The sequence below is a fragment of the Fragaria vesca genome, linkage group LG6, assembly GCF_000184155.1.
Source record: "Fragaria vesca subsp. vesca linkage group LG6, FraVesHawaii_1.0, whole genome shotgun sequence".
Classification (NCBI taxonomy): Eukaryota; Viridiplantae; Streptophyta; class Magnoliopsida; order Rosales; family Rosaceae; genus Fragaria; species Fragaria vesca.
This window is the reverse complement of record NC_020496.1, coordinates 11,902,915-11,929,579: the sequence shown is the minus strand read 5'-3', so window position 1 is coordinate 11,929,579 and position 26,665 is coordinate 11,902,915. Positions and strand designations below refer to the sequence as shown.

Here is a 26,665-nt window from a genome sequence, read left to right as displayed (position 1 = left end):
AGGAAACTGGAATCGAGCAGAGGAAAGAGACAAGTCTTTTTTTTTGTTCTTCAATGAAGAGTTAAATCTGAAGCCGGATATAATTAATAACACCATTTTAACAAGATTTGTTATTCACCTCCAACAGGATTTTTGATTTCCAACCCGTACAAATCTGGGTCTCCAAACGACTCATGTTCTCTGATAAGATTTATATTTGCCTATCCAGCAACTATATCCTGACAAACAAACACAGCCTTTAAGTAATCCACGATGTATTTTGGATTTAGAGCTTTTAGAACAGTTGGATCAAACTTGACAAAATTGTACACATTGATGACACCAATAAATACAAACCAAATAGTAAGTACAGGTGCAAAACTATATCCCACTTTGTCAGTTTCGAATCTTTGAACCATAAATAGGAGAACCAAGATGACAACCGATATCCAAACAATTATATATGTATGCTTAGAAAATATTCCATATAATTAGTTGAACTATTCATGAAATTTAATACTTATGGTAAAAAATGTTGGTTACCTTCTGTCATCGCGGGTGTAGCTGCTTTGATCCCGTCAATGGCTGACAGAACTGTTATAGAACTATATGTTATAAATTGAACTAGTCACATGACTTATATCATTTAGAAAATGAAAAACGTTACAAGAGGTCATTAAATTTTTAATTTTATGTAAATGTAAATCGAACCATGTTTTACAAGAGAAATTCTTATGTGGGGACACCCGTATTACGTCATAAATGTGACCACCCAACCATAGACCTACACACGTCACTTTGTTTTACACCTCGGCGCGTTCTACTTAAAAAAAAAAAGGAAAAAAGAGAATCAGAATTTATCCGATCAAAACCCTGATTGTCTCAATTTCCCATCCTCCACCTCAATCTCTCCATTTGATATAGCTCTCAATCTCATAAGCGCTCACCTGACTTGTGATTACCCTTTGATAATGGCAAAGGATGCTCCTTGTTCTTCATCTTCTTCCTTCCCAACTCAATTCAAAGGCGGCAACTTTATGGCTACTTTCACTATTTCTAGCCTATCCTCTTTTACTTATTCAATACCCATCAGATTCTTACTAAACTTGTTTACATCCATTTGGAATTAATTTACCCAGTTGGCTTCTTTGCATCAAGACTTTTTTAGGGTTCAAATGGTTGGGTATTTGAAAATTTTAGTTTTTTGAATTGGGTTTTGACTAAGAAGCAAAGCAGCCGTGAAATTTGTTTTCATTCATCTGCTTGAGAGCTATAATGAAGAGATTAAGGCGGAGGATGAGAAAGGGAGAAGACATGGGTTTTTGGTTTGTCGGAGAGATTCCGATTTGCTTTCTTTTTTCTTTTTCTTCTTCTTTTCAGCAGAGCTAAGGTGGACAAAACAAATGACATATGTCCTGTTAGTGATTGAATGGTCGCATTTGTGAGGTGGTACGAGTGCCCCACGTAAAAATTTCTCTATTTTACAATCCTAGTGTAGTTGTTTTTTTTTTTTTTTTTTTTTGTAGTAAGGTATTCTAAGTATATAGTATATTTAAAACTTTCAATTCTAGATACTTAGATAGACCTCTAAAGGCACCGAATTTGAAGTGGATCGACCTAGATCCGGATCCGTTTAGTATTAGAAATTTTCAATCCGAACTCGTCTCATTTCCTGTTAGATCATTGATAGCTCAATCTAAATCCGTATCAGGCAGACAAGCGGATAGGCGGTCCGTTAGTCTTATCCATCTATAATAACTAATATTCTTAAATTTTAAATAATAGTTTTATAATTTTATCATAATACCTCGTTAAACACTAACGAAATATTATACTAAATGAACATTTTTCGTCAAAAGTTAAATTACATAACAAAATATTTTTAAAAAATAATAGAAAATCTAGAAAATCAAAAATGACATTTACATGCCTAATTAATTGGTATATTACATTTAGTTTAGTTGAGTACCTCAAAAATGACGTTTACATGCCTAATTAATTCTAGAAAATCTAAGTGCATTTAACAAGGACTAATGAAAGAAAGCATTGAATGACATGAGAAAGGGAGAACCTGAGATGAAAGGAGTGAGAACACCATCACCAATGACCATGAAAGTACCAATCAATGTGGCAAAGAGTAAGAAATGTTTGGCAAATTTACTATTTTGCAATGTAGATTTAAGATTTGATGTCATTTTCAGACGTTTGCTAGGAACATGAAGTTTGAAATTTGAAATTTCATAATCTTCTGCTTGTTGGGTCGGGGTCAAGCTAATCCTCATGTGTCGACATAAGAGAGAGTACATTGCAAATGTGCCACCTACAAAATGGAGTAATGATTATGGTGATGGAGTTCTAAATTGATTACAATTTAGAACATCCAACAATATTATAACACAAAGGAACATAATACAGTTTAATCACTTACCACCGCCATTATCATTTGCATGTAGGACGATAAAAACATAATCAAACAATATTAGAACATCCAACAATACTATAACAAGAATGATCAGAATATAGTTTAGTCAATTACCATCGTCATTATCATTTGCATGTAGGACGATAAGAACATACTTAATCAAAGTTATCAATGTGACTGTATAAAGGATCAAAGCAAAGACACCCCAAAATGTCATCTTTCTGTTTAATTCCATTAGGGAAGGTGCTCGAGAACACATATAGTGATGTACCCAGATCTCCATACACAACTCCAATGCTCTGAAATGCCAGGTTTAATAATACAAACCACTTCTCATCCTGTAAATGCCAACTGAGACGATTAAGAAGAAAAACCATGTCACCCCATTTAACACAATAATTGACTATTAACTAATGTATTCTTGCTTAAAAATCGTTCCTTAAGAAGTTAGGCCAATTCAAAAGAATTTTACGTTTGAACATAGTAATCATATATGTCAGATATAAGAGAAATGACAATGACAGCAATCCACAATAATGAATATGTCGAGCAAATGAAACCTAGATATAAAACGTTTTCGTTTAACTAATCAAATTGACTAGTTTATTTCTTTAGCAAGAATCACATACCATTATAACCAGCCTCAAGAATGAATGAATGAATGTCTATGCAATTAGTTTAGATGAAAGAAACTGGGTAACACCTTAATTCATAGTCATATTGGTAGTAGCTAGATTGGTATAACATATCTCAACAGTAGTAAAATTAAGTCCTAAAATTAATGGTAATGATGGCATGCATCATAATTGCATATAATTAACAAGACCTTAGAACGACTATGGCCATTAGTGATATTGCAAGCCTGGATGGATAAGGAGTCGAATCTTTGCAGGTTTTGGCCCGGAAGTTTCTGTATTGAGTGCGGCAATTAGGACCTCCAGATTTGTTCAGTATACCTCTACATGTTTGACTTATTGGATTACAAATATAACCTCATAAAAAATGACAATTTTAGACATTGAATTTACAAAAAAAAAAATTGTAATCAGATTTGTTCAAGTTAATGATACAAAACGGAGTCTATAAACCCTAAACGGCTAAACCTAAGTGCAACCGTTGCTCAAAGAACTACTACACTTAATGGAAAAATCTCCATTGACGAAGACACGATCCTCCGTTTCAAAACCTTCAGACAAGGTATCTTTTCAGTACTAATATATATAATTTTTGTTTCGATTCATGATATGTTCTTCTTCTTCCTCTTGATTTTCGTTTAGTTTAGGAAATGTCTTCTTCGTAATATTCTTCTTGGTCTTCTTCTTCCTCGTCTTGTTCTTTTTCTTATGGAGTGGTGGTTGACGAGATTGGCCTTTTTAGGGTTTTTCTTCTAGGTCGAAGGTTTTTAGGTGCATATGGATAATTTTTATAGTTTTTTTTTTCTGGAACATTAATTTGAAAATTTCATTGCTATTCTACGACAGAAAGGTCTTACTTTAATAGTTATTGTGAATGAATCTTCTCCTCGAGGACTTGCTTCATGGAGTGGTGGTTGACGAGATTAGCCTTCTTAGAGTTTTCTTCTAGGTCAAAGGTTTCTTGGTGCATATCATTAATTTATGTATTTTATTGTTTTGCAATTGATTGTGAAAAAAATTCATGATTTGAATAAATTTTTTTTTAAATCGTTGTCATTGAAAAATCGTTCTTACAACTTGATCAAATAATAGAGGTTAATGAAAAAAAAAATTCAAGGAATTGAGGTTGCCAAAGAAAAAAGAGAAGAAAAAAGAAATCAAGCAATCGAGGTCTGAAATAGATGTTTGCATGCACAAAAAAAAAAAAATTAAAGTGTGGGAGATCTAGAAAGCGAATAAGAGGTATAATGAGTAAATTATTGAAATATATATGAATAACAAACCTAAGGTTATTTTAGGAATTTGAAAGAATGTCTAATGAACAAATGCTTGTTTTTAAAAATAAAATTGAGGTGTAAAGAGACAAGGAGGTATACTGAGCAAAACTGGAGGTCTCAATAGTCGCATTCTTCTGCATTTTGAGTTGTAGGTCATCAGACACTTCCCCATGTTGGTTTTCCTTCTCCTCCTCCATAGTGTTTTACAATATTGCAGTGTGTTTATCTATCTATATATGCATATGATTGCGATCTTTAACCATCGATATCCGAAAATATTAGGGATAATCTTTGAATGTAGAAGGTGTTGAGATATCGGCCAATTATGTATGTCAAGGAACCCCAAAAGAACACAACAAACCAAGAGAAACAACCACAGAGAAAAGACACAAAGAACACATATTTAAGGTGGTTTAGCAAAACTTTTGCCTACGTCCACCGGCAGAAAACACTTCCACTATATTAATAATGGGTACACCAGAAAGAATAAGAAAACAAGGACTCTCTCACTTCTCTTCCTATCTCTCTCCTCTCTGCCCTCTCTCACCCTCTAACCGAGAATGGAACACACTTTGGTCTTCGTCTCTGCGATACAAAACCTAGAACTGAACATTTCCTTATATAGCCATAAGGATATCATATCTCTTCACCAAACAGGAAATCATATTCCTATTAGTGGTAGGCAATAATACCTCTTTCCTTCTCTGTAGTATTTCAACAAGATTACAGGTACACCATCATCAATAAGGATTTACTTTCTTTATTGGAACACCATACTCTGAGACGAAACATCTTAGGAAAAACACATGAGCTGGAAACCCAACAGAAGGTGAGGAAACTAATGAACTATCAATTATATAATAATCGAATTACAACAATTAATCTAGCTATTTACTAGTGATACAGAATACTTTATCAATTAGTAAAATGACATTTGGTGGGTAAAGAGGAAGGAAAAGAGGCGTGAGAAATGGAAGTAACGTTGGTTAGACACTATTTTTGTTGGTTATTTAACTAACTACGCTTTCTCTTTGAACATTTTCGATTCTACGTCAAAATAGGTTAAGTCTAACACACTCGATCCGGGTGCTGACTTCAGCAAGGTCAATGTATAAAAGACCTTCATTCAAAATGTGAAAACCTTTTGTTTTAGTTTTCTTTTTCTAATTTTGAGAACAGCACCCCAGCATAAGCCCCTATGATATACCTTGTGTTTCAAAACTATCACATTGGTACCTAAAGTTAGTGTCTCGACCCAATATTGATGTATGTGTCATCAACGACTTTCTTACTACGTACCTGACATAATTGAAAGGGTAAATCGATGGATTTTGAATGAATAAACGTCGAGATAAACAAATTTGACATTTTTGCATTGTTAACTCAATATAGTGAGAAAATGCCATAAAGTTTTCTATTATTATTATTATTATTATTTAAAATGGTTTGTGCGGTTGTGCTCAGTACGATTTTCTAGAATGAGTGCATATATGTTACAATATATAGTGTACATACAAACGAGTACATATGTTTCACAATATAGACTATATAGTGCACATATGTTTCACAATATATACTATATGTTTTCACAAGTACAAGTCTTCCAGCAATTATACTTTAACACTGGAGCTTCCTCGTTTTCTTAGATGATCACACTTCCGATTTTGTAAATTGATTCAAATAAAAATCTATGATAAACGCAACAGATACATTATATTTTGGGTTGACAAGACCCTATCTCTAACCAAACTAACTTTTGAACCTTATGACACATGTTCTTGGCACAAAATGAAAACAATAATTACATGCATATTCGAGCCAAGACATCCTTCTTTCCAAATAGGGAAAACCATTATCAGTAGCTAGAACCTGAGAATGTAGATAAACAAATATTGCATGTGTTTGCAAAACTTTTCATTTACACCAAAACCAAATGGTTACATAACAAGCTAAAAATTGCATTTCAATCAACTGTAAATTCAGAAGAAGCATTATATGTATCCAAATTCATCAAATACTAGTTTAGTTGAATTACTTATGAAATAACCTATAAATGTAATAACATGATCTTAAGCAACAATCACATTTCTATTCTAAAGTTCATAAGTCATACCCATTTTTAACATGCGCTCGCGAGGAATATCAAACAATTCTTTTCTCTGTCTCAAGTTCCTCTTCATAAAATTGTAAGCATAATCAATCAGAATTCTTTTAGCTATACCAGATCCTTTGGCAGCCATGACTTCACTTTCACCAATGAGGTGAGTAACCCCTGAACTCCATGCTTCATCTATGGTGTGAAGCTGAACCTCAGCATCCATCAACGCTTCTTGTTGTATCTCAACAAATTCATTGGTTTTGTCAACCATCCCATCATTTAATTCTTCTTGCTTTTCACACACCCCTTCGTAACTTGTTTGTTGAGGTATGGAACAACTATCTTTCACAAACTCTTTCAGCTTTTTTACCAACAATTCTTCAAACGGTTCTTGTGCATTGTGGAGATCTGTATACCCGTACCTTGCAACACATCGAAATACATTAAGTTGTATGGGCTCTATTCGACGGAAAAGGAGACGCTCCTCGGAATCTTGCTTATAGGTAAATGTCTGATGGAGACAAAAACAAGGACTGAGTGCAATGCAGGCACGTTGGCTACATAGTGATTGACGATGGGTGGGATGTCATGAACAAGTTCTGAGTAAAATATGGCGAAGCCAGGCATACGACAAATTTTTCTATCATCAGCAATCTGCTTGAACTTGTCAGGAGAAACTTTGTGTTCAACCTCATAGTAGTACTTTCTTCGATAAACATCATTCCAAAAGAACATTATGATCACCATTAGAGTGGCAAAGGCAAGTGGAAGATAGCCCCCTTGGTCAAACTTGTAAAGCACTGAACTTAAATACAAAAGCTCCACACTTCCAATAATAAGAACATATGAGATAATGAGAAGTATATGAGTTTTTCATATCATTATCATGACTAGAACAAGGTATGCTGATGTTAGTGTTATTACAAAAACCACTGCTATACCTGCATGTAGAAAAATAATCCCTTATTAGTTTTAATTTCATGCTTTATAATTAATTTTGAATTTTGAATCAAGTACAAAACATAACAGGATAAAGAAAAAATCCCAGAATTAATTGGTTGAAAATGCAAATTTTGAGTTACATAGGGCATTTCCGATCTTTGTAGTGGTCCTAAAAACCAAGGTGACCCCTACACAAGCCAACATGAGAACGTAGTTTGCTTCCGGAACATAAACTTGTCCTTCATATTTGGATGATGTGTGCACGACTTTCACACGAGGGAAACACCCTAGTGAGAGAGATTGTTGGATTATAGAAAATGTCGCAGAAATCAGGGATTGACTTGCTATTATTGATGCTAATACAGCAACAACAAACATAGGCCAATATAGAGGTCCTGCAGTGCAATTGTACACAGTAAAATCAACTATTTATTTTCAAGGTTTATACCATTTTTTTAATTAGCGCAATACGTGCAGATTAATTAAAGTAAATATATTATGTGTTTTACCTGGTATAGACTTGAAGAAGGTATCAGCAACCAAATCGGCATGCTTGCGAAGAAAAGAGGCTTGTCCAATGTAAAGAAAAGAGGCTTGTCCAAGAAAAGAGGCTTGTCCAATGTCCAAAGAGGCTTGTCCAATGCTTGCGAAGTACTACAGATGGGTAAACAATTGCGCATGTACTAATTTGTATGGATTGAACAGTGAAATGACCAACATCAGCAAACAGAGCTTCAGCTCCTGCAGTTTTTTTGTTGTGTTATGTAACAGTTCAAATTATATTTTTCATTTTTTAACAATAGTTTATTAACTTAATATTTTGAGCTAGGAACATAAATAAAATGTGTACCTGTTATGCATAGAATAACGCCGCCAAGTGAAATCCAAGCTTCTTTCTTGTTTCTTATGAAGTAATACACTATGTATTGTGGATTTATGGCTTTGATAACCGTTGGATCATATATGATGAAATTGTACATGCCGATGACACCAATGAATAGAAACCAAACACAAAGTATCGGAGCAAAACTGTAGCCTACTTTGTCAGTTCCAAATCTTTGGATCATAAAAAGGAAAATCAAGATGGCTACCGATATCCACACAATCATATCTGCATACTTTGAAAAAAGATTCAGTATAAAATTTTATACAAGAAAATATGAAAAATACAATCTGCATATATGATGAAGGATCTCTTAGTTCTGAACTAAACAAAAAAGCAATGGTGAAGCATTTTAAAGCTCAAGATACACCTACGTATATGCATTATTCCACCTGAAGCTTATATTCTTCCGTTATATAGTAAGCTAAATTCCCAGTAGCTAGTAACTTTCTAGTTGAGAAATTAATCAGTTCAAGAAATTATAATCCTCAATTGTGTGTAGCTAAATTCTTAGCGCAATAACTTAATTTCTAGTTAAATTGTGATTATTCCTACAAGAAAATTATTGTTATATATGGTACGTACCTTCGGTCATCGCAGACGTAGCTCCTTTGATGCCAACCACAGCTGATAGAACTGCACAACATCCAATTAGAAAAATTGTCATGTTGAACATTTGAGAGTATAATATATGAGTTTCATATGAAAAGCAAATTCACCTCATTAGTTGCAAAAGGCGCTAACGTATTATACTGAGCTAGAGCAATAATTTCAAACATATTCAATCCTTAAACCTAGATTATAAGCACATTTATTTGTACTTCATTATTTCATTTATTTGTCGTGTAAATAAAAAAAAACTCACACAAGAATATAGTAGGTAACTCACGTACCAAAAGTCCAAAACAATGATTTCTATTATCTAAGTTTAATTATCAGCCTTTACTCAATGTGTACAATATCAAAGTATTGAATTTTATAATCAATATCAAGCATATTGGACGTCAGCATATATATGAACCTGAGATGCAAGGAGTGAGGACACCATCACCAATGACCATGGAAGTGCCCAACAAAGTGGCAAAGAGTAAGAAAACTTTAGCAAATTGACTGCTCTCCAGTTTAGATTTAAGCCTTGATGCCAGTTTTAGTCGTCTACTAGGAACTTCAAGTTTGAAATTTGAAACATCGGAATCCTCAGCTTGTTGACTCGGAGTTAAACTAATTGTCGCTTGTCGACATAAGAGAGAGTACAGTGCAAATGTTCCTCCTACACAATGGATTGATAAATATAATTCAAAATGGCTTAATAAATATAAATGGATTATTGATTTGTTAAGCAAATGATGATTGAACATGTAAAATCATTAACACGAAAACATTCAAAATAGGTACTTCTTCATGGACAGCCATATCACTCATATGTATGTTTGTCTAAAAGAATAGAGAAGCATGCAACTTTTCAGACTTAATCAATTGTAGATTCTCATATTGGTAAATTATATATAAACGTACGTACACTCATTTTGGGTGGGTCAAGTTCAACTCCAAATAAATAGGTACACACAAAAGACATTACAAGCTATCTATGAAAAATTGAAAATATCCTTCTGAAAAATGTTTTGAACATCAGTTGCACGTCACAAAAATGATCAACAGCATTAAAAATAGATGCAGGAAAAGTTACAATCGCCGTTATCATTTGCTTGTAGGACGATCAGAACATACTTGATCAAAGGGATCAATGTGACTGTATAAAGGATCAAAGAAAGAACACCCAAGATGTCATCTTTATCTTTGATTCCATTAGGGAAGGTGCTCGAGAACACATACAGTGGTGAAGTCCCAAGATCTCCATAGACAACTCCAATGCTCTGAAATGCCAGAGTCAGTATTACGGACCACGACGCTCCCTGCACACCGTAGAAGATTTAAAACGCAAATTTGTGAAAGACTTACACTGTCAACGTTACATGAAAGAAACTAGCACAAGGATTAATATTTAACAAACAAGATGTAAGTATATACGCATAACATCAGAAGAAATAACAAAACTAATGATTATGCAGGCTTGTAGAATATAAGATGATGTTGGAGAAAACCAGGAATATTTCTTGGATACCTTGGAATTCCTATGATTATTGATACTGCGAGACTCGATATCCAAAGAATCAAATCTTTGAAACTTTTGTCTTGAAACGAGTTGCTTCTCTTTGATCTGTTCAGAGCCTTGATCCCCATGCCGAGTTTCCTCCTCTTCCACAGAGCTTGGCAGTATAACATCTGTAGCCATATCGATCTACCTTCGGTTCTGATCCCAGTAATACAGTAGTACTATCTACTCCTTGTATAGCTTCTTGTGAAATATCAGGTTGAAATCAGACGAGGGATATATATATATATATATATATATATATATATATGGAAGGAACGTGTGAGTTAAGATAGATTCATGCTGTGCCGTGTCTCTACTTATTTCACCCTAGCTCTATAAGAGTTTTGTGTTCAAGGTATCCCATTTTGCCCTTCAATTGAACAAAATAAAAACTAATAAATATGGAAAATAAAAACAACAAAACTATAATTGGTACTCTGAATGTGTATTATCTAATAGGGAAAGGAAAATTATCAAATTGGAATGGAAGTAATTGATTACAAAATTGCGTACGAGAATGGTATAGTATCAAGTTGGAAAGGTAATTAATCAGCACAATGAATATGACAAACAAATACATTCAACGTCCAGCTCAATACTGATGGTTGTTTCTTATCCTGGATAAAATGATTTTGGGAGAGAAATATGGGATTTATTTACAGTCGTTATGGAAAGAGTAGCTGGAGACTTGTTCTGATGGGAAACAAACATATTTGCAGCTGCGAGCTAATAGGCTTCTGATAGTTGTAGCTAATCTCCATATTTGGGATAAGAACCAATAATGATGATCATTATCCATTAATTTCTTTTCTTTTTTATTCTTAATCCTATGCTATATTATTGAAAACCTTCGTAATTTTAGGAGTTGGAATTCAAGGTTTCTATCCTTGTTGAACAAATACAGTTTAACGAGAATACCGTTTATGAGAATACAGTTTAACTAAAGTCATCCTTGTTGGAATTTTACTGTTATTTTCTGTTTTGTACAAGTAGCTGCAAGTCCTATTCTTTTAGGAGTCCCAGAAGTTGTTGAGTAGTAGTGGATAGGTTTATTGGTGTTTTATCTCCTGACGAGTTTGAGTCGGTGGTTCTTGTGGAAACTACTGTATATGTCACCAGAAGTAGTTCAATGAAGAAACGAAGTTCCAGTCATATTATTCCTTCATTGTTCTGAAGTTCTTGCATGCATGTTAGATATTTCAACAATCCTTTCAACTACATATATTGTTCCGAAATTTCAAGCCTCATAAAGCATCCCAACCTCAATACACTGAGGCAGAGGCACCCCTAGAGCAGGCAGAGCAGACCTGCAATTACTGTGCAGAACTTCATAAAATGCTAGCATAATCTTATCATACCAGGCACAACTCTTGCCAATGTGAAACCTCGTCTTTCCTCGAAAATGGACAATCCCACAACTGATTGCTTCTTCCAAATTAGATAACTCTTGTTGCATCTCTGCAGGATCAGCTGACCCGTCTCGTATGTGTACCCGCAGACAGTTTGAAACATTACTAACCAAATCATCTCCTTCAAGGGGATCTGCGTAGCCATACTGAATGACGCACCCATAAACCCCTTTCAGCTTGCCAAGTTTATTGAAAATTATCCTCTCATGAGGAGCCACCTTGGGAATCAAACGATATCGAAGAGTAGTGAACACGGTGACCTGGTGAAAGGATTTCATGTTCTTAACATAATGTTCAAGAACAGGAGTGATCCCATCTTGAATGTTAGTGTAAAAGAAGCAGAATCCAGGAACCTTTTGAATACTAGGATCAGATAGCAGCACTCCAAGTCTGTCTAAGGTTATTTTATGAGTCAATTCATATGTTATTTTTCTCTGTCTTCCATAGTACCAACCAAACATAATGAAGGCAAGGATTAAGGATATGGCAAAAGGAATCCACCCACCTTCAGCGATCTTGGTGAAGACTGCACTCACATAAACACCTTCAATGATGAAGAAGACAGAGAAGTAAACCGCTACCAGCACTGGTGGTGTTCTCCATATTATGACCATTACCAGTGTCAGTAATATTGTGGTGATGAGCATGACCAAACTGACAACAAGACCTGAAACAAGGTTGCAATAATTAGAAATTACAAGACAAGAAAAAGTCTCTGTAAAGAGTTTCAAAACCGCTGTAACATACAATGTTTCAATTACTGTGCAGGCTATCACAAGATTCACAACCTGATACCATAAGTTCGTTCCGTATAATTCATTTTCTATGATTACTTCTTTGAATTAATAGGAAACTTTTGGGTCCAAGAAAATTTTACAATGTCAAAAATCATTCTACCTTGATGAAAGTGCAACACTGCATAAAAAACTGACTCTAACCTTCTATGCATATAACTTTGTTCATATATATATGGGTGGTAAGATGCCAAAGGGTTAAAGACAGTTTTAGAATAATCGATGTATGAACTGCAGGATTTCGAGTTGATATACCATATGCGTTCCCCATGTCTTTTGCATCTCCAAATATAAATATGACAGCAACAGAGATAATCATGAGAACATGGTTGACTTCAGGGGAGTAAACCTCTCCTTCCTTATTTGCAGATGTGCGCACAACCTTCACCCGGGGGAAATAATCAAGTAGTACAGCTTGCTTGATTACAGAAAACACGGCTGAAATCAAAGACTGGCTGGCAACAATGGCGGCCAATGTGGATACAACAAACATGGGCCAGTAGATAACACTTGGTATGAAGCTATAAAACCCAGCATTAAGATCATTTTGATTATCGATTAGGTATGCTGTCTGCCCTGCATATGTCACAACTAGACAAGGATAGATTGCAAACAAGAAAGCTATCTGTTCAGTAAAACAAAAGCATCCATTAGACATAGAGATACAGAGAGAGACAGACAGACATATAGACTGAGTAATGTAATTAGTTAACCTGTATAGAGCTTTGGTTGAAATGACCAAGATCTGCAAACAATGCCTCCGAGCCTGTTATGCAAAGGACAGTGCCACCAAGCGTCAGCCAGCCTTCCTTGCCGTTTCTCCAAAAGAAGCGGATAACATAATGTGGTGAAACAGCCTTAAATATGCTCGGGCCGGTAGTGTTGAATGATGCTATATATTCCAATGAGCAGGATACTCAAACTCCATGAACAAATAATAGGGGAAAACATGAAGCTCACTCGAGATGTACCATATTTCTGTACCATGAAAAGAATGACAAGCACAGCTGTAGAAAGCACTTTCACCACAGCTGCAATAACATTATCAACCAGAAGAAAATGGATTGATATTCAGTACTTCATAATGTATCATATCATATATAGTCATAGGCGGACGCAAAGGGGGGCCAGTGAGGGGAGTTGCCCCCAGTGAACTTTCTTTTCTGCTAACCAGCTTCTTATATATGTTTATGTTCATGTGATTCCTCCCCCCAATCACGACTTAGTATATATACACCTATTGTTTAAGAATCGTGTACCCTATAAAGGAAAATATCAGAGATTAGGTATGATTAATGAATCTCTGAATTTTTGGTTTTGGGTATAAGATTAGGTGTTTTTTCTTATCGAAATTTTGGTTTTTGGGGGATTTGGTTGAACTTGAATTCATATATTGAAGTTTTGAAGTTGGAAAGCTTGCAATTTTATAGTGCTTCATTAGGATTACATATAATTGGTGAAGAGGACTTCAATATTTTTCAGAATAGTATAGATTAATAGACAGCCATCTCTAGACGCTCCTTAGCCTCAACTCTCTTTTTTTGCCCCCATTTATGTAATTTTCTGCGTCCACCACTGTATATAGTTCAAAGTTCAAACGATACAAATGGATACTTACATGAATTAACAGATGGAAAAGGTCCTCTTATTCCATCTATTGCAGACCTAACTGCATGAATATTGCAAGAAAAATTAAAAAATTCTCATGAGTTACTTTGCCATAGGTAATAATAGAAATAGCAAACAGCAAATTACCGGATATTGCAGGAGTGAGAATACCATCTCCAATAAGCATGCACATGCCGAGCATAGTAATAAACAGCAATAACCTTCTTGCGACTATGCTTTTCCTGAAAACTTTTACCATGATAGTCTGATTTTGGGTGTCAACATAGATAGAGCGTGGCAGACTTGATGACTTTGGATTTGAAGGTCTCAAGGAAAGAGTTTCAGTGATGTTCAGACTCCTACAAAGTAGTGAATATAGGGCGAAAGTTCCACCTGCAGTTAAATCCCACAAGCACTGGTAGTCAAACTTTCAGAGTCTAGCTCACTAGCTGTATGCATCATACACACACAATATATATATATATATATATATATATATATTTATATATGTGTGTGTGTGTGCGCGCGCGCAAATTTTACGAAATCATTTTGCATAATCACCTTCACCGTCATCATCCGCTCTAAGAGCAATGGTGGCATATTTGACAACTCCGATAAGAGTAAGGGTCCAAAACATGATGCTGAAGATACCAAAGTACTCATCCATAGTAGGAGACTTGAGTGGCAATATTGAAGAGTAAACATAGAGTGGAGATGTCACAAGTCCCCCAAACACTACTCCCAGTGTCTTGTATGCAACTAGTAGTGTCTCAGTCCATCTACCAGCTGCATCTTTTCCCTGTGAATAATCAAGAACAATAAACACAATTACACAATGTAAACCGATTATTAAAATACACAATTAACCATTAGCTAGCCAGGTGTAACTGCTAAGTCTCAACTTAATTAGTTAATTAAACTCAATCTGCCTAATAATCCTGAATAATTCAGTCGGTAAAAAACTGGATTCTTATCATCATCAAACAAAACTGGAATTTGGAAATGCATAACAAGCATACTGTTTGATAGAAATAAGATTGTTTGTTCAGTCAACTGCTAGGAGTTTTAGGCTGATATACACTAGAGAGATGCTAGATTTTTCCAGTTGTTTATTTTAGCATGCACATAACGAAATTAAGAATCTCAACATTTCCTGCAGCATTGTGGTCAAATGCTCATAGGAATTAATGTCGAATGTCGATGTTATCAGGTGTTTCAACATCTAATAACACAGTAACTGGTGAACAATCACATTTTGAATGGATATTTTCTTCCAAAATCTTTGCAAGGAAATTGCAGGAAATCTATATAGTACTTACTCGTGCATAACAATCAAGGAGCATCAGGTTATTCAGGTAGCAATGCATCTGGGACACTGAAAATATGTACTCGCAGGAAGTACCAAATGAAGAATCTACCATGCAACAACAACAGGCTCAGAACTATATATGGTTCAGAGCAACTACTCCCATGACCTATCTCCACAACATCATGAAGAACACTAAATGCAGGGGGCCCTAGCTTCTTGATATTGAATTGGGTCATGGTATTTGGTTGATAAGCCATCACCAGAAAATAGCAAAAGGGGAATGGGACCTTGTATTACTCTATGACCTATTCTTGATTTCTTTCACCAATTTGCTGATCGAACCTATAATTTAAAGGACCACAACACCAGAAGCGGTAAAAGGATGGAAATCGACAAGAGCATGCTTCTGCTAGTTTCAGGAAACATTGATAGAAAACAACAACTCACTCCTCCATTGTGAATCCGTAGTTGCAGCAAGCTTTGCTGAACCCCCATATATTTGGGTCCTTTAGGACAGAAAAGTAATACATACTGACCGGACCCAGAAACAGATGTTGAGCTCATCACATATGATTGTGAAGAGTGAAGACAACGAGTTTGGGTTACCAAAAGCGGGAAAATTTGCCATGTATGTGGCGCGATGTGGGTTCAAAGTTTGGAGAGACGAAGGACGTCAACATCACTGGTGAATCGGTTCATAGGGTTTCTTTGTATAGACGGTTCATATGGTTTTCTTTGAATTCATAGGGTTTTAGGTGAGTGGTGGAACCGTGGAAGTGATTGTTTCTTTCTTTTTTTCCTTTTTTTCCGAGAAGAGTATGTGGACGGTGAAATCATATAGGACTAATAGGAGGGATTAAGCCGGACAAATTCTTGTATACACCACGCACGTGCATGTATGCGGTGTAATATTGGTCTTTTATATGTTGGGAGCACCATGCGTTGGTGTTAAAATCATCGATGTATTTACACCGTACATATTGTGTACTGAACACTCTCTGACTAAACGACTCCTAATATTTTCACGTGTCGTTCACACATTTGAATCATACACAAGTCTTCCCATTAATATCAAAATACTTGGTCGATTTTGGCCTTATCATTATTTAATTCAAAAGAGAACTCTCATGTGTGACATAAAATTGACTAGTCTAATAAGTATTTACTCTAACCTCATTGACATATATATATTTATATATATGTGTCAGTAAAAAAAAAAAAGGTTTCTATTCCAAACTCATCGACTTTGGTGATGTTAAGCTTCGGCTATAAATGAGAACATGTAGAATATTTTGTATGAGAAAGTAAAGTAGCCAACCGCATGCATCTGACTGGTAATTAACTTGTATCGAAGCTTATTACCCCTCACTGATGTTAACAGTTAATGGTACATACAATGTCAAGATGGAAACATGCCATGTGTTGGGGACAGACTTGTAATGCCACCAGCAATCTTGTCATGAATCAAGCCCATATTGTGCTAGTGGTATTATTGTAATTTTTATTTTTAATTTTTTTAAATTTATTTAGTTTGGCCTTTTTTTATGTTTTTCTGGTCAAGTGAGAATTTGGCCGATATATTCTTTATAGGAGAGTTTATAGTCGGCGACGGTTGGATTACGGAACTAGTATAAATAAACATATGTACTTTTGCCCCGGTGAACATCTTACCATCAATAAAAAGAGGAATTATTCAATCATCCGTCCCGTGAGATCAGTTCTAACTTTTTATTTGATTACTCGCTCGCTCCACAACCATATAAACTTGTGTTATTGTTTGTTGCTAGCATTATATTGATATGGTGTGCTTTCTGTTGTTCCTTGCAAGGTGCGCACAAGGCTGACTTGCTACCTTATCAAAGCTAGCAAGTGCCACACGGTCCCCGTGACACCATGCAATAGTGAAAGTTCTTGTCTTAAGGCTGTTGCGGATCAACTTATTTCTGTTACCAACGACGCTAGCAAATCTGATATTCTGGGCTGTTGGCTACGGTGTTGCTGCTGTTGGCTGAGGTGTTAGCTATGATGAGACGTAAGTATTGTGGCAGCAGAGAAGTCGTTCGGGCAAAATGGGGTAATCAAGGGTACATCAGAATGCAAAGAGTTGTTGATACCGGAAGATCTTAGGGGTATGGTCTTTGGAAACCTCTTAACCAATATTATGCCATTAACTGAAATCAAAGCCTGTAATTTGTGATATGTATATGAAGCATGGACATGTGGTTCTAATACGTAAAAGCTACAGTATCTGTAAGACATGGCAATGTAAAAGGCTATCAATATAAAGATGATTAATCGTTTTCCTCTGCAGTTGAAGTCTGCAACTAATGCAGTTACGTTTTCCTACGAATTTAAGACAATTTGGTCGATCATACTCCTGGAACTACATAATCATGCACAAGACAAAGACTGAATAGCTTCTATCTGCTTCATTTCTCTCCCATTTTTGTACGAGGAACTCTGTTGTCTTGGAGGAAGATGGAATACGTCGTGCTTTAGTAGTCTGGATTCGCAGAGCTATCTAATTGGGGATATCAATGCTAACAAACTCGGCTCAAACTCACAGTTGAGTCCATCGCCTAACGTTGTGTGACAGAAATGCAGGTAACAAAGAATGAATAGTGGAACAAAAACCATGCTTAATTACTGCATTCAGGATTTGATAAAATGTACAGATATATGCCATCTGCCACCCCAGTTAGTGGTAGATAACAAGTACTGTTTAAGCAACAACAGTAAACATTCCAAAGGGAGGATATGAAATTACAAATGAACGAGCTCTAAAACCCCTAATGAATGGTGTAACCTAGGGTAAGGCTCCAAACTAACGCATCAAAAATACCAAAAAGAAGAGATTGACTTTAGTCTCTTCCCTTGGGCTAAACTGCTTAACAAGAAAACAAAAGAGAAAAGAGAAATATGAAGAAAAGAAGAGAAGCCTACAACAGATAAAACTCTAATTTCTATCAGCTTGATGATAAATACCCTAATTAGACGTAAAAAAAATAAGGTACACTATTGGCTTTGCAAGTCTTGTTTGACTAATAGTCTAGTTAAGAACGGTGAGACTGCAGCTAGTAGTGCCTTGGGACACTCTTCATGAGGAAGATGACCGCATCCCGAAATCGCGACCAGTCTCTGCACAACAATGTACCGATGTCAGAAAATAATTTGTAAAAGGAGATTGATGTAAGTTACATTCACTAGACTCTATGCAGTAGACAAGTCTACTGATTTAAACAGATAGGTTTACATATATACTCATGGCAAATTATAAAAGAGTAAATGCAGAAACTTACAGAATTTACAAGTTTGGAAGCCATAGCTTGAGAAGATTTTAGAGAGACAAGGGCGTCTTCAGCACCTGCGATGACCAAGACTGGCATGTCTTCAACTGCCTTCAGCAACGATTCTGCATTCTTTGGTGAAAGAAATGTCTCATGTGACAGTCTACCTATCTCATGGAGTGCTTCATCCCATCCTTCTACACATAGAGAGGCCTGAAAGAAGATTCAGCAAATAAGTCATTTCAATAATCAAATGCAACAAGTTTTTTTTATAGTGTTTCATTTTTCTACGAGTTTGCTCTTTGAACTAATTTCCCTTTTTTTTGTACTCCTTTAAAGTACAAGAGTGTGTGATTTTCCAGGGCATACCTTATAAAGGCTCAAAACATCTGTTGTCAACTTCGTAGCATCATACCATGCACGCCTGTTCACCACTTGAGTAATTTCTGTACGCAGTAAAGGACGAACCAAATGCTTTTTCCCAAGTGCAGTTCTTAAGAGTATCCTTGCAAAAGCAGGGACCACTTCTCTTGACAAGCTAACATTTAGCAACACTACTCCTTTAATTGTAACCTGAAAGGCAAAACAAACGATATTTTAGGAATATTTTAGAGAATCTAAAATTATTTGCATAATGAAAAGGAAAAACGCCTTCCCGTTCTAGTAAAGGGTTCTAACACTTTCTATCATTTCCTATGCCGAGAGTGCTACATTAATGGGGGGAAAACCCAAGTATATTGTGTTTCACCATAGGCTATCGCCCCTTAATTAAACCTTCACGTGGAAGCCATAGATTACTATATAAACCAAAACCATATATCCTTTTACTGAGTAAACATGTTCACTGACTAACAATTTCTAGCCAACTTTATCAATATTGGACAAATAATAATTTGTAGAAACATATTGATCAAACAAAGCCTTTCAGTTCATATGTCACCCCTTATCCTATCACATTGCAACACACCTGATGTGGAAGCTACTTGCTGACAAAATTTCATGTAGAACTTTAGCAACTAAACATATATTCCAAACTACAAATTCTAGCTAGCTTCAATTATGTTCACTGTTGGCCACAGAAAATAATTTAAATGTGATATCAATAAAACAGAAGGACACTCAGCTCAAACATGGTCACGAGTATATGCCCATAACCACAAAGCCATGTTCCTAGAAAGTTCTCAATTGGTATTTAAGGAAAAGATCATAAGCTTAGTTACTAGTTAAGTACTGATACAGAGAAGTTTTCTGGAAAGGCAAGTTTCACATGTTGGAGCAGAAAGTGGTCGACTAATGTAAGGAATATCTGGTAAATACTCACGTTAAAAGAATTTGATGATGCTTGTACTTTTTGAGCCGCCATCATAGCCAGAAGGCCTCCATCATCATGTCCAATAAGCACCACAGAAGAAAACCCCATTTCAGAGCAGAAAGAAAGAAGCAGATCAACCTGAAAGAGGAGTTACATATATAAGATATACAATCAAAACATAAACTGTGTACAAGCCATATGGAAGGAACCGTTTAAGGCAATAAAACAGCAATGCAGTCATGCTTACTACAGTTAGCCTACAGCCTACAGAATATAGTAGATACATAGTAACTGAAATATCTACTTCAGACCCACGTTCCACTTACTTCACCCTAAAGTACATATATAGAGCAAGGAATAATCAATTGACCAAGGGGGTGGTCAACATCAGCTATGCAGCTAAACGTGTGTCGTCTGTCCCCTTTCCACTGGCAAGGTCATATTCAAACAGATCACTCATTACAGACCAATCAGTACTAGTGTTTGTCTACCACACTTATACGCACAAGTCTACTCATGGAAATAAAATTCAAGTACTGACTACTGAACTTTGTAGTAAAGTAGTGTCTGCTCCTGTTCCCTTAACCCCTTATATCACTCTTCCCATTTCCGGAAAGGATGAGATAAGAATCTACCCCACCACAATGGTGTTTGTGAACCTCTTCCGTACACGTGCCCAATTTAAGGGGTAAGGTGCATGGAAATTATGAAAGAGTGACTAGAATTAATAGCCATTTACCTGAGAATCAAGTTTATAAGGATTAGGCATTTCTTTATCCTCCCAATCTTCCCGTCGCAGCCTTGAGGTTAGGCCCCAACCAGGTCGATCAAAAGCAGCAACTGTGCAACCGACCTGCCGAGCCAACATCCCCATTACATGCCTCCATGAGAAGACTCCTCCACCAAACCCATGTACTAACACAATACCAAACTGACCACTCCCTTCCATGTCATTGTTTGGATTCCCAGAATTTAGTTTACTACCCTCATCCTGATCACCAGCATCAGCTAGTCTTAGAACAGGAATTTCTTCAGAAAGAGCAGGAGAAGTTGAAGAACCATCCAACAGTGGTATATATAGAGAAGATCCATGAAATTGATTGCTGTAGCTCCTGTGAAGATGATTTTGGCCTTTAGATAACAAACTTAATGGATGCCTATCTGGCTTTGGCCTTCCCATTGCTGTTTTAGGGGAGCTGCAGCTTAGATTTGACTCAAGAAATGCAACGGATGATAAGGAACGAGGTGGTGAACCAGGCAAGCTAATCTTGTAATGAAGAGTCAGCCCCTGGCATGTGATGAATAAGCTATCAATGTCAGCTACTACTCTGACTGGGAGTTCCCCTTCTTCTCTAGCTGTAGCAAAAGGCTTACGCCTCATTTCACTGTCACTTTTTGGTGTCTTTCCTCCAGAGGGAGTGGGAGATCTTGGAACCTTCTGATAGCCAGAGAAAACATTTTTGCATAAAAGGACCTGTCAATTTGATAAACAAAGTTGTATTACAAACTACTAAAAGCTAAAGTCATTGTTGGATAATTAGTACTGTACAAGCAAGTGCAATAAAAGTAGAAGAGGCCTGCAAGCTGAATGTAGGAAAGAATCTGTTCATTTATATAAAGAAATAACTTGGAAAAATATAGTACTCTTCAAGCCACTGCAACAAAGTTTAGAAAAGGCTTGTTACCCAGTAAAATATGACTCATTTAGAGAAACTAGATTAACAAATTCTCCATTTAGATCTAATTTATGTTATATGATGCTAAACCCAAGTGATCCATGAAAGCAAAAAGAAACAAAATTCAGAGAGAGACTAACTCTTAAGAATAAGCATAGATGAGTTCAAAACGAGCGAAATGAAACAGAAACTTACAGCTTCTGGATCAACTCTGTGAAACATTAGCTTTCTCCTTGCTCTGCAACTTGTTCTATATGCAACCACAGTATGTCCAAGTGCAAAAACTACTGATGACAGAAATAGAACAGGCATTCCCCATGACTTCTTCAAATGGAGCTTCTGCCTTGAGAGGGAAGTCGAAGCTTCCGCCTCGATTTGAGAATTTACAGTGAAAACACAAACTTTGACTGAAAGAACAAGAATTGAGGTAAAGGAACAGATAGTCACAGTTCCAAGGTATGGACCGTGCGATAGAGAGGGACCATCACACATGGAATACACACCTGCAATCATGAGGACATTTTCGATCAAGCTCAATTTTTAATTATACAACTGAAATAATCAACATGCAAGGAAGATTCATTGGCAGCCCCACTCTATTCACCAAACACTAGTCTGAGAACATTTGGTTATTATTAAAAACAGTTATGCCCCATCACTGGAAAACTCAAAACTAGCATCTAGTACGTCGATTACTTAAGCACAGCTCAACTAAGTTAGAATCATGTGTGTTCCACGCATTCCCAGCGAAACTGATATTCAGAAACTTCTCATCAGCTAGCTCTTATTAGCTCAAACTTTAAGAATAACAATACATGATCAGATTAACAAATAGAAGTAGTCAAAAGTCTACGGTGTGTCTTCAAACACTAATTTCAGTTTTATAAACACTAAACAGCAATCAAACTGTATAAATCATATTTTACTTTCAACCAGCTTTATCAGGCATCAAAAAACTGTTCTCCGAAAAGAAAAAATGAATTCCAACCACTCTGTTATCAATTTTTTCATCATCTATCTCACACAAAAACAGTTTTCTGGTGGCAAATAATTTCCCAAAAAACACCTCAGATAAAAAAGATGAACAAAATCGAAAAATATCTTCGGAAAATAAAAAGGAGTGGCGAGAGAGAGTTACAGGTAATGATGAGAGATCTGATGAAGGAAACGAGAGGAACATCGACGAGGGAGCTCTTGAAGGCGTAACGATGCAAATGCTCCTTGAAGCCATAGCACGTGACGCACGTGAAGCTGGATATCAAAACGCAGGGCACCATGATATCCCCTATGGCCACCAGCACCGGCAGCGACGACACCAGCAGCGACGCCACCATCGCCACCATGAAGAACACCGTCCTCACACATCTCCTCGCCTTCTCCAAAAACATCCCTCCCTTCGCCATATCACCACACGATCCTCCTAATCCGACGGCGACAACTCAAACTTGATCGGCCGGTCCCGGCGACTTCACTGAAACCCTAGCAGCTCGCGGCGGGGGAGGCGACGCCATTTCCGCCATTGTGAGGGCAAAACGGTCAATTTCAGAAGGATTGCTCTGGAGCCAGCGAGGCCTCCATCACAACACTAACGGTAAAAGATTCCCAACCAGGTTCTCTAGCTGCGGCTGTGGCTTTTGGCTGTGGCTGTGGCTGTGGCTGGGTTAGGGCTCCTGTGAGGTGAGGAGTAGAGAGAAGAAAACAGAGAGAGGGGTTTTGAAAATGAATCAAAAGCGTTTCTTTCTTCCTCTTCTTCTTTTGGGTGGTTTTTTTTTTTGAAACGTCCTTCTCTCTTTGTCGCTTTCTCTTCTCTTCTCCTCTCCTCGTTTCTTCTTCTTCTCCGTTTCTTTTTTTTTCAAATAAATAATAATAGTACTCGCGTATTTTAATAATTTTTAATTTAATTTTTTTTTCACTGGTGGTGGGGTTCTTCGTTTACATCGTTAAATCTGCCTGTATTTTTTCAGAAAACTCTTGGCTAATTGGGAATAATTCAGCCTGTTGCATATCTGGCAGGTCCCTGCTATTTTTCCATTTTGACGAATCTACCCCCTGGCCTGGGGCTGTGATTTACAGTGTTATCTGACCAAACTACCCTTTTTCTATTTTTCTCTAAGCTAAAAACGGCCGAGAGCCCACGACCTCGGTCATAAAAGAACAATAAAAAAGGATAAGCAAAGAGAAGACAGCCGGGTGAAATGTGGAGATTTGCTCTAAATTTCTATTTCTGTAATATCTTAAACTATTTTGTTTGTTTTATTAGGTTATTTTTTAGTTTTATTGAGATTTTAGGTATTTTTACTTTTGTCAAAAAAAAAAATTAATTACTACGTTCAGTAAGAACGCAGCAATCATTCCCTTTTTGTCATATGCTCTTTCAACACGCATGCAAAGTGAGAGATGGCATACATAGGAGAGCCTAGAGAGTTGGGCTAGTAGATTAGGATGGATTGGGAGAAGAGGAGAGTGGATTTCGATCAAAAACAGATGGGAGGAGCAAAGAGAGAGTTTTGGAAAACAGATAGAAACTTAGTGGGTGTGAGAGGAAAACTTAGTTTGGTCTTGTCTCTGTGTAAGGTAGGATTCTCATCCCCTTTGGTATTTTCGAATTCAGTTCTTGAGATATCAATTACTTTGATCCTTGATTCTTATTTTTGTTCAATTATATGTTTCCTATGAGTAGTATTTGGACTTCGAATTCACAGACCTGGTTAGATATCAGAGTTAGTTAGAATTTCATTATGTTTTGATTAGAAGTCGTAGTGATTGCAGCTCTAAAAGAATGGTGTTCTTGAGATGTTCTTAAGTTGGGTGTCCAAATTAGATTTTGGATCTTTTTGATTCATTGTTGGTTGTGTTTAGGAACATCTTAGAGCTCTGGAAATGTTGTCTAACTGCTTTGAAGCTTTATAATCTCTTTTACTACTCCATAAATCGAATCAAAGTCTTCAAATTCAAAATTTCATGTTGCTGGAAATTTTCCAGAAAAGTGCAGAAAACCATGATTTCGGACCAACTTTACAACATCATAACTTTTAGCTCAGTTCTTTGTTTTCGATTCCAAAAGTGGTATTGTAAACTTCATATATCCCTCTATATACGTACCAAATTTCGTTAGTTTTGGGTTACTTTTGGTATGTGAAAATCCTTGCCCAAATCTGTCACTTACACAGCTATATCTGTTTTTACTGGTGCATATCAGTAGACTTTCGAAATTCATAACTATTTCTAAAAAAATCATTTTCAGGTGATTCAACTTCTAAGATCTTCATTAGGATGTCTAGTTTATTTCCTTAGAGGACCACGAAGTTAAAATTCTTTATGGTTTTACCTAGATTCCATTGTGAAAGGGACTGGGTCAATAAACTGTTTTGGTACTAGTTGTGTTAAGATGGATTACTTGTGGTTTACTTCGAATCCTTTGTTTGTTAAAGTGTCCAGACAGTAAATTGCTTAATGTTACGACATTAAGTTATATTTTTTTGGCAATTGAAAGTTCCTTGTGTTGAGTTGCTTTAAGGTAGTTACTAACTTTGTATGTACTTTACCATTTGGTAAGGTTCCGAGGAGGTCGTTGTTGATCCACAAGAGTAGGCAACAGAGCTAGAGCTTGGGTTTGCGCTGCGCAATTCGAGGTAGGGTTTGATGGGGTGTTTGTTTTATGTTGTGATTATGTTTGAATTGTTTGGCTATTGTTGGAGTTGTTTGACATTGATGTGTGCGATATTGTTGGCATTGTTTGATGTTGAACTGTTCTTTTGACTTAGATATATGATCATTGGAGATTATGCTTATTGATTTGATTATGATATGCTCATATATGAAAGCATGTTCTATTTGATTTATTATTACATGACATTATGGGAAAAGTGAGTACATGATGGAAGTTGAAAAAGGAATGAGTTCTTGGGATTGTATGGGATATTGCTATTAGGAAATCGTTTGTGTAGTTGAGTTTCCTCATGAGGCATCCAAGACCTACGGTAGCCCACATGTGCACAAAGAGGGGAGTGAAGCCCCATCGACGTCGGAGTCGATAAAACTATCTAATCGGGTTTCGGGTTTGGAGACCATGAGTATAACAAGATGACTAACAAATGAGAAGAGTTTTATGAGGGTGATGTGAAGTGGGAAGAGTTGAGTCGAACATTGCATACTTGCATTCTTAATATGTTTATTTGTTTCGTTGTCATTGTTGCGATGTGCTATATTTATTTATCTAGTATTGTTAAGTGTAGCTCACCCCATTCAAACCCATTGCAGGTGTTTTCTCGAAGTGTTTTGGAAATCTTATAATGCAAATTAGAACCTTCTTGCTTTTGTTTGTAAATAGAGTTGAATAAAAAATAGACGTTATGAGGAGTAACGCTATTCTTGTTTTGGTTTGTTTGCTGTTTGTTTGTAAATACTTTAAACATGTGTGCTTTTAGCACCCTTTTTAAAGGTTTGTAATATAAATAAAGGTGCGATCGTTTCTTTTCTTACGTCATGTAATGATATCAGTCTCATTTTAATTATGGATATTAAACTGTCTGTAATTAGAGTGTGATTCACATCTCAACTCGAGATTATACATTTACTCGAGTTGGGGTGTGACAATTTCTTGCACCCAAAAATAAAAATTACAAATCAATGTTGTATAAGCTATTGTAGTGATGCTCTAGTTGTACTATCTAATTATCACGTATTAACGTGTTGCTCATTTTGACTAAATTTACACATACAGTGTTCAATATGTAGACATGTAATTATATATTTATAAAAAAAACAAAAATGTCATTTCATAAGTGTATGGAAATGTCTGTATTTTGTGAGATCAAATACTTGGTTTCTTTGGATCGAGTTGCAAAGATTGTAGCGAGTTTCTTAGTTCTGAACAAAT

General features: G+C 36.2%; 1 protein-coding gene, 1 non-coding gene and 3 pseudogenes across 2 annotated transcripts; 1 reads left to right on the top strand and 4 right to left on the bottom strand.

The window, feature by feature from the left end:
- LOC101301995 overlaps positions 1-2,778 on the bottom strand; it is a 4,952-nt pseudogene extending 2,174 nt beyond the window's left edge.
- A 3,628-nt stretch (positions 2,779-6,406) lies between these two features.
- Positions 6,407-10,620, bottom strand: LOC101303340 (annotated as a pseudogene).
- A 1,008-nt stretch (positions 10,621-11,628) lies between these two features.
- On the bottom strand, positions 11,629-15,768 carry LOC101301708 (annotated as a pseudogene).
- Positions 15,769-18,164: 2,396 nt separating this feature from the next.
- LOC101302466 lies at positions 18,165-23,189 on the bottom strand. The gene is made up of 7 exons (XM_004302887.1): positions 22,925-23,189; positions 21,982-22,289; positions 20,850-21,584; positions 20,120-20,248; positions 19,168-19,371; positions 18,811-19,011; positions 18,165-18,649 (listed from the first exon to the last, which is right to left on the bottom strand). The coding sequence occupies exons 1-7, from the start codon at positions 23,187-23,189 to the stop codon at positions 18,527-18,529; spliced, it is 1,965 nt and encodes a 654-aa protein (XP_004302935.1). The 3' UTR covers positions 18,165-18,526.
- Positions 23,190-24,173: 984 nt separating this feature from the next.
- On the top strand, positions 24,174-26,438 carry LOC101310137. Its single transcript, XR_184896.1, has 3 exons — positions 24,174-24,360; positions 25,343-25,418; positions 26,047-26,438. It is a non-coding gene; the product is annotated as an uncharacterized LOC101310137 (transcript).
- Positions 26,439-26,665: the final 227 nt, after the last annotated feature.

Excerpts from the sequence above, each read along its gene's own strand:
- LOC101302466 (XM_004302887.1), bottom strand. The coding sequence starts at position 23,189 with ATGGCGAAGGGAGGGATGTTTTTGGAGAAGGCGAGGAGATGTGTGAGG. Across the intron at positions 20,249-20,849 it reads CTTATAAACTTGATTCTCAG|GTTGATCTGCTTCTTTCTTT; the intron begins GTAAATGGCTAT and ends CTCCTCTTTCAG. Across the intron at positions 19,012-19,167 it reads ATGTTTTGAGCCTTTATAAG|GCCTCTCTATGTGTAGAAGG; the intron begins GTATGCCCTGGA and ends ATCTTCTTTCAG.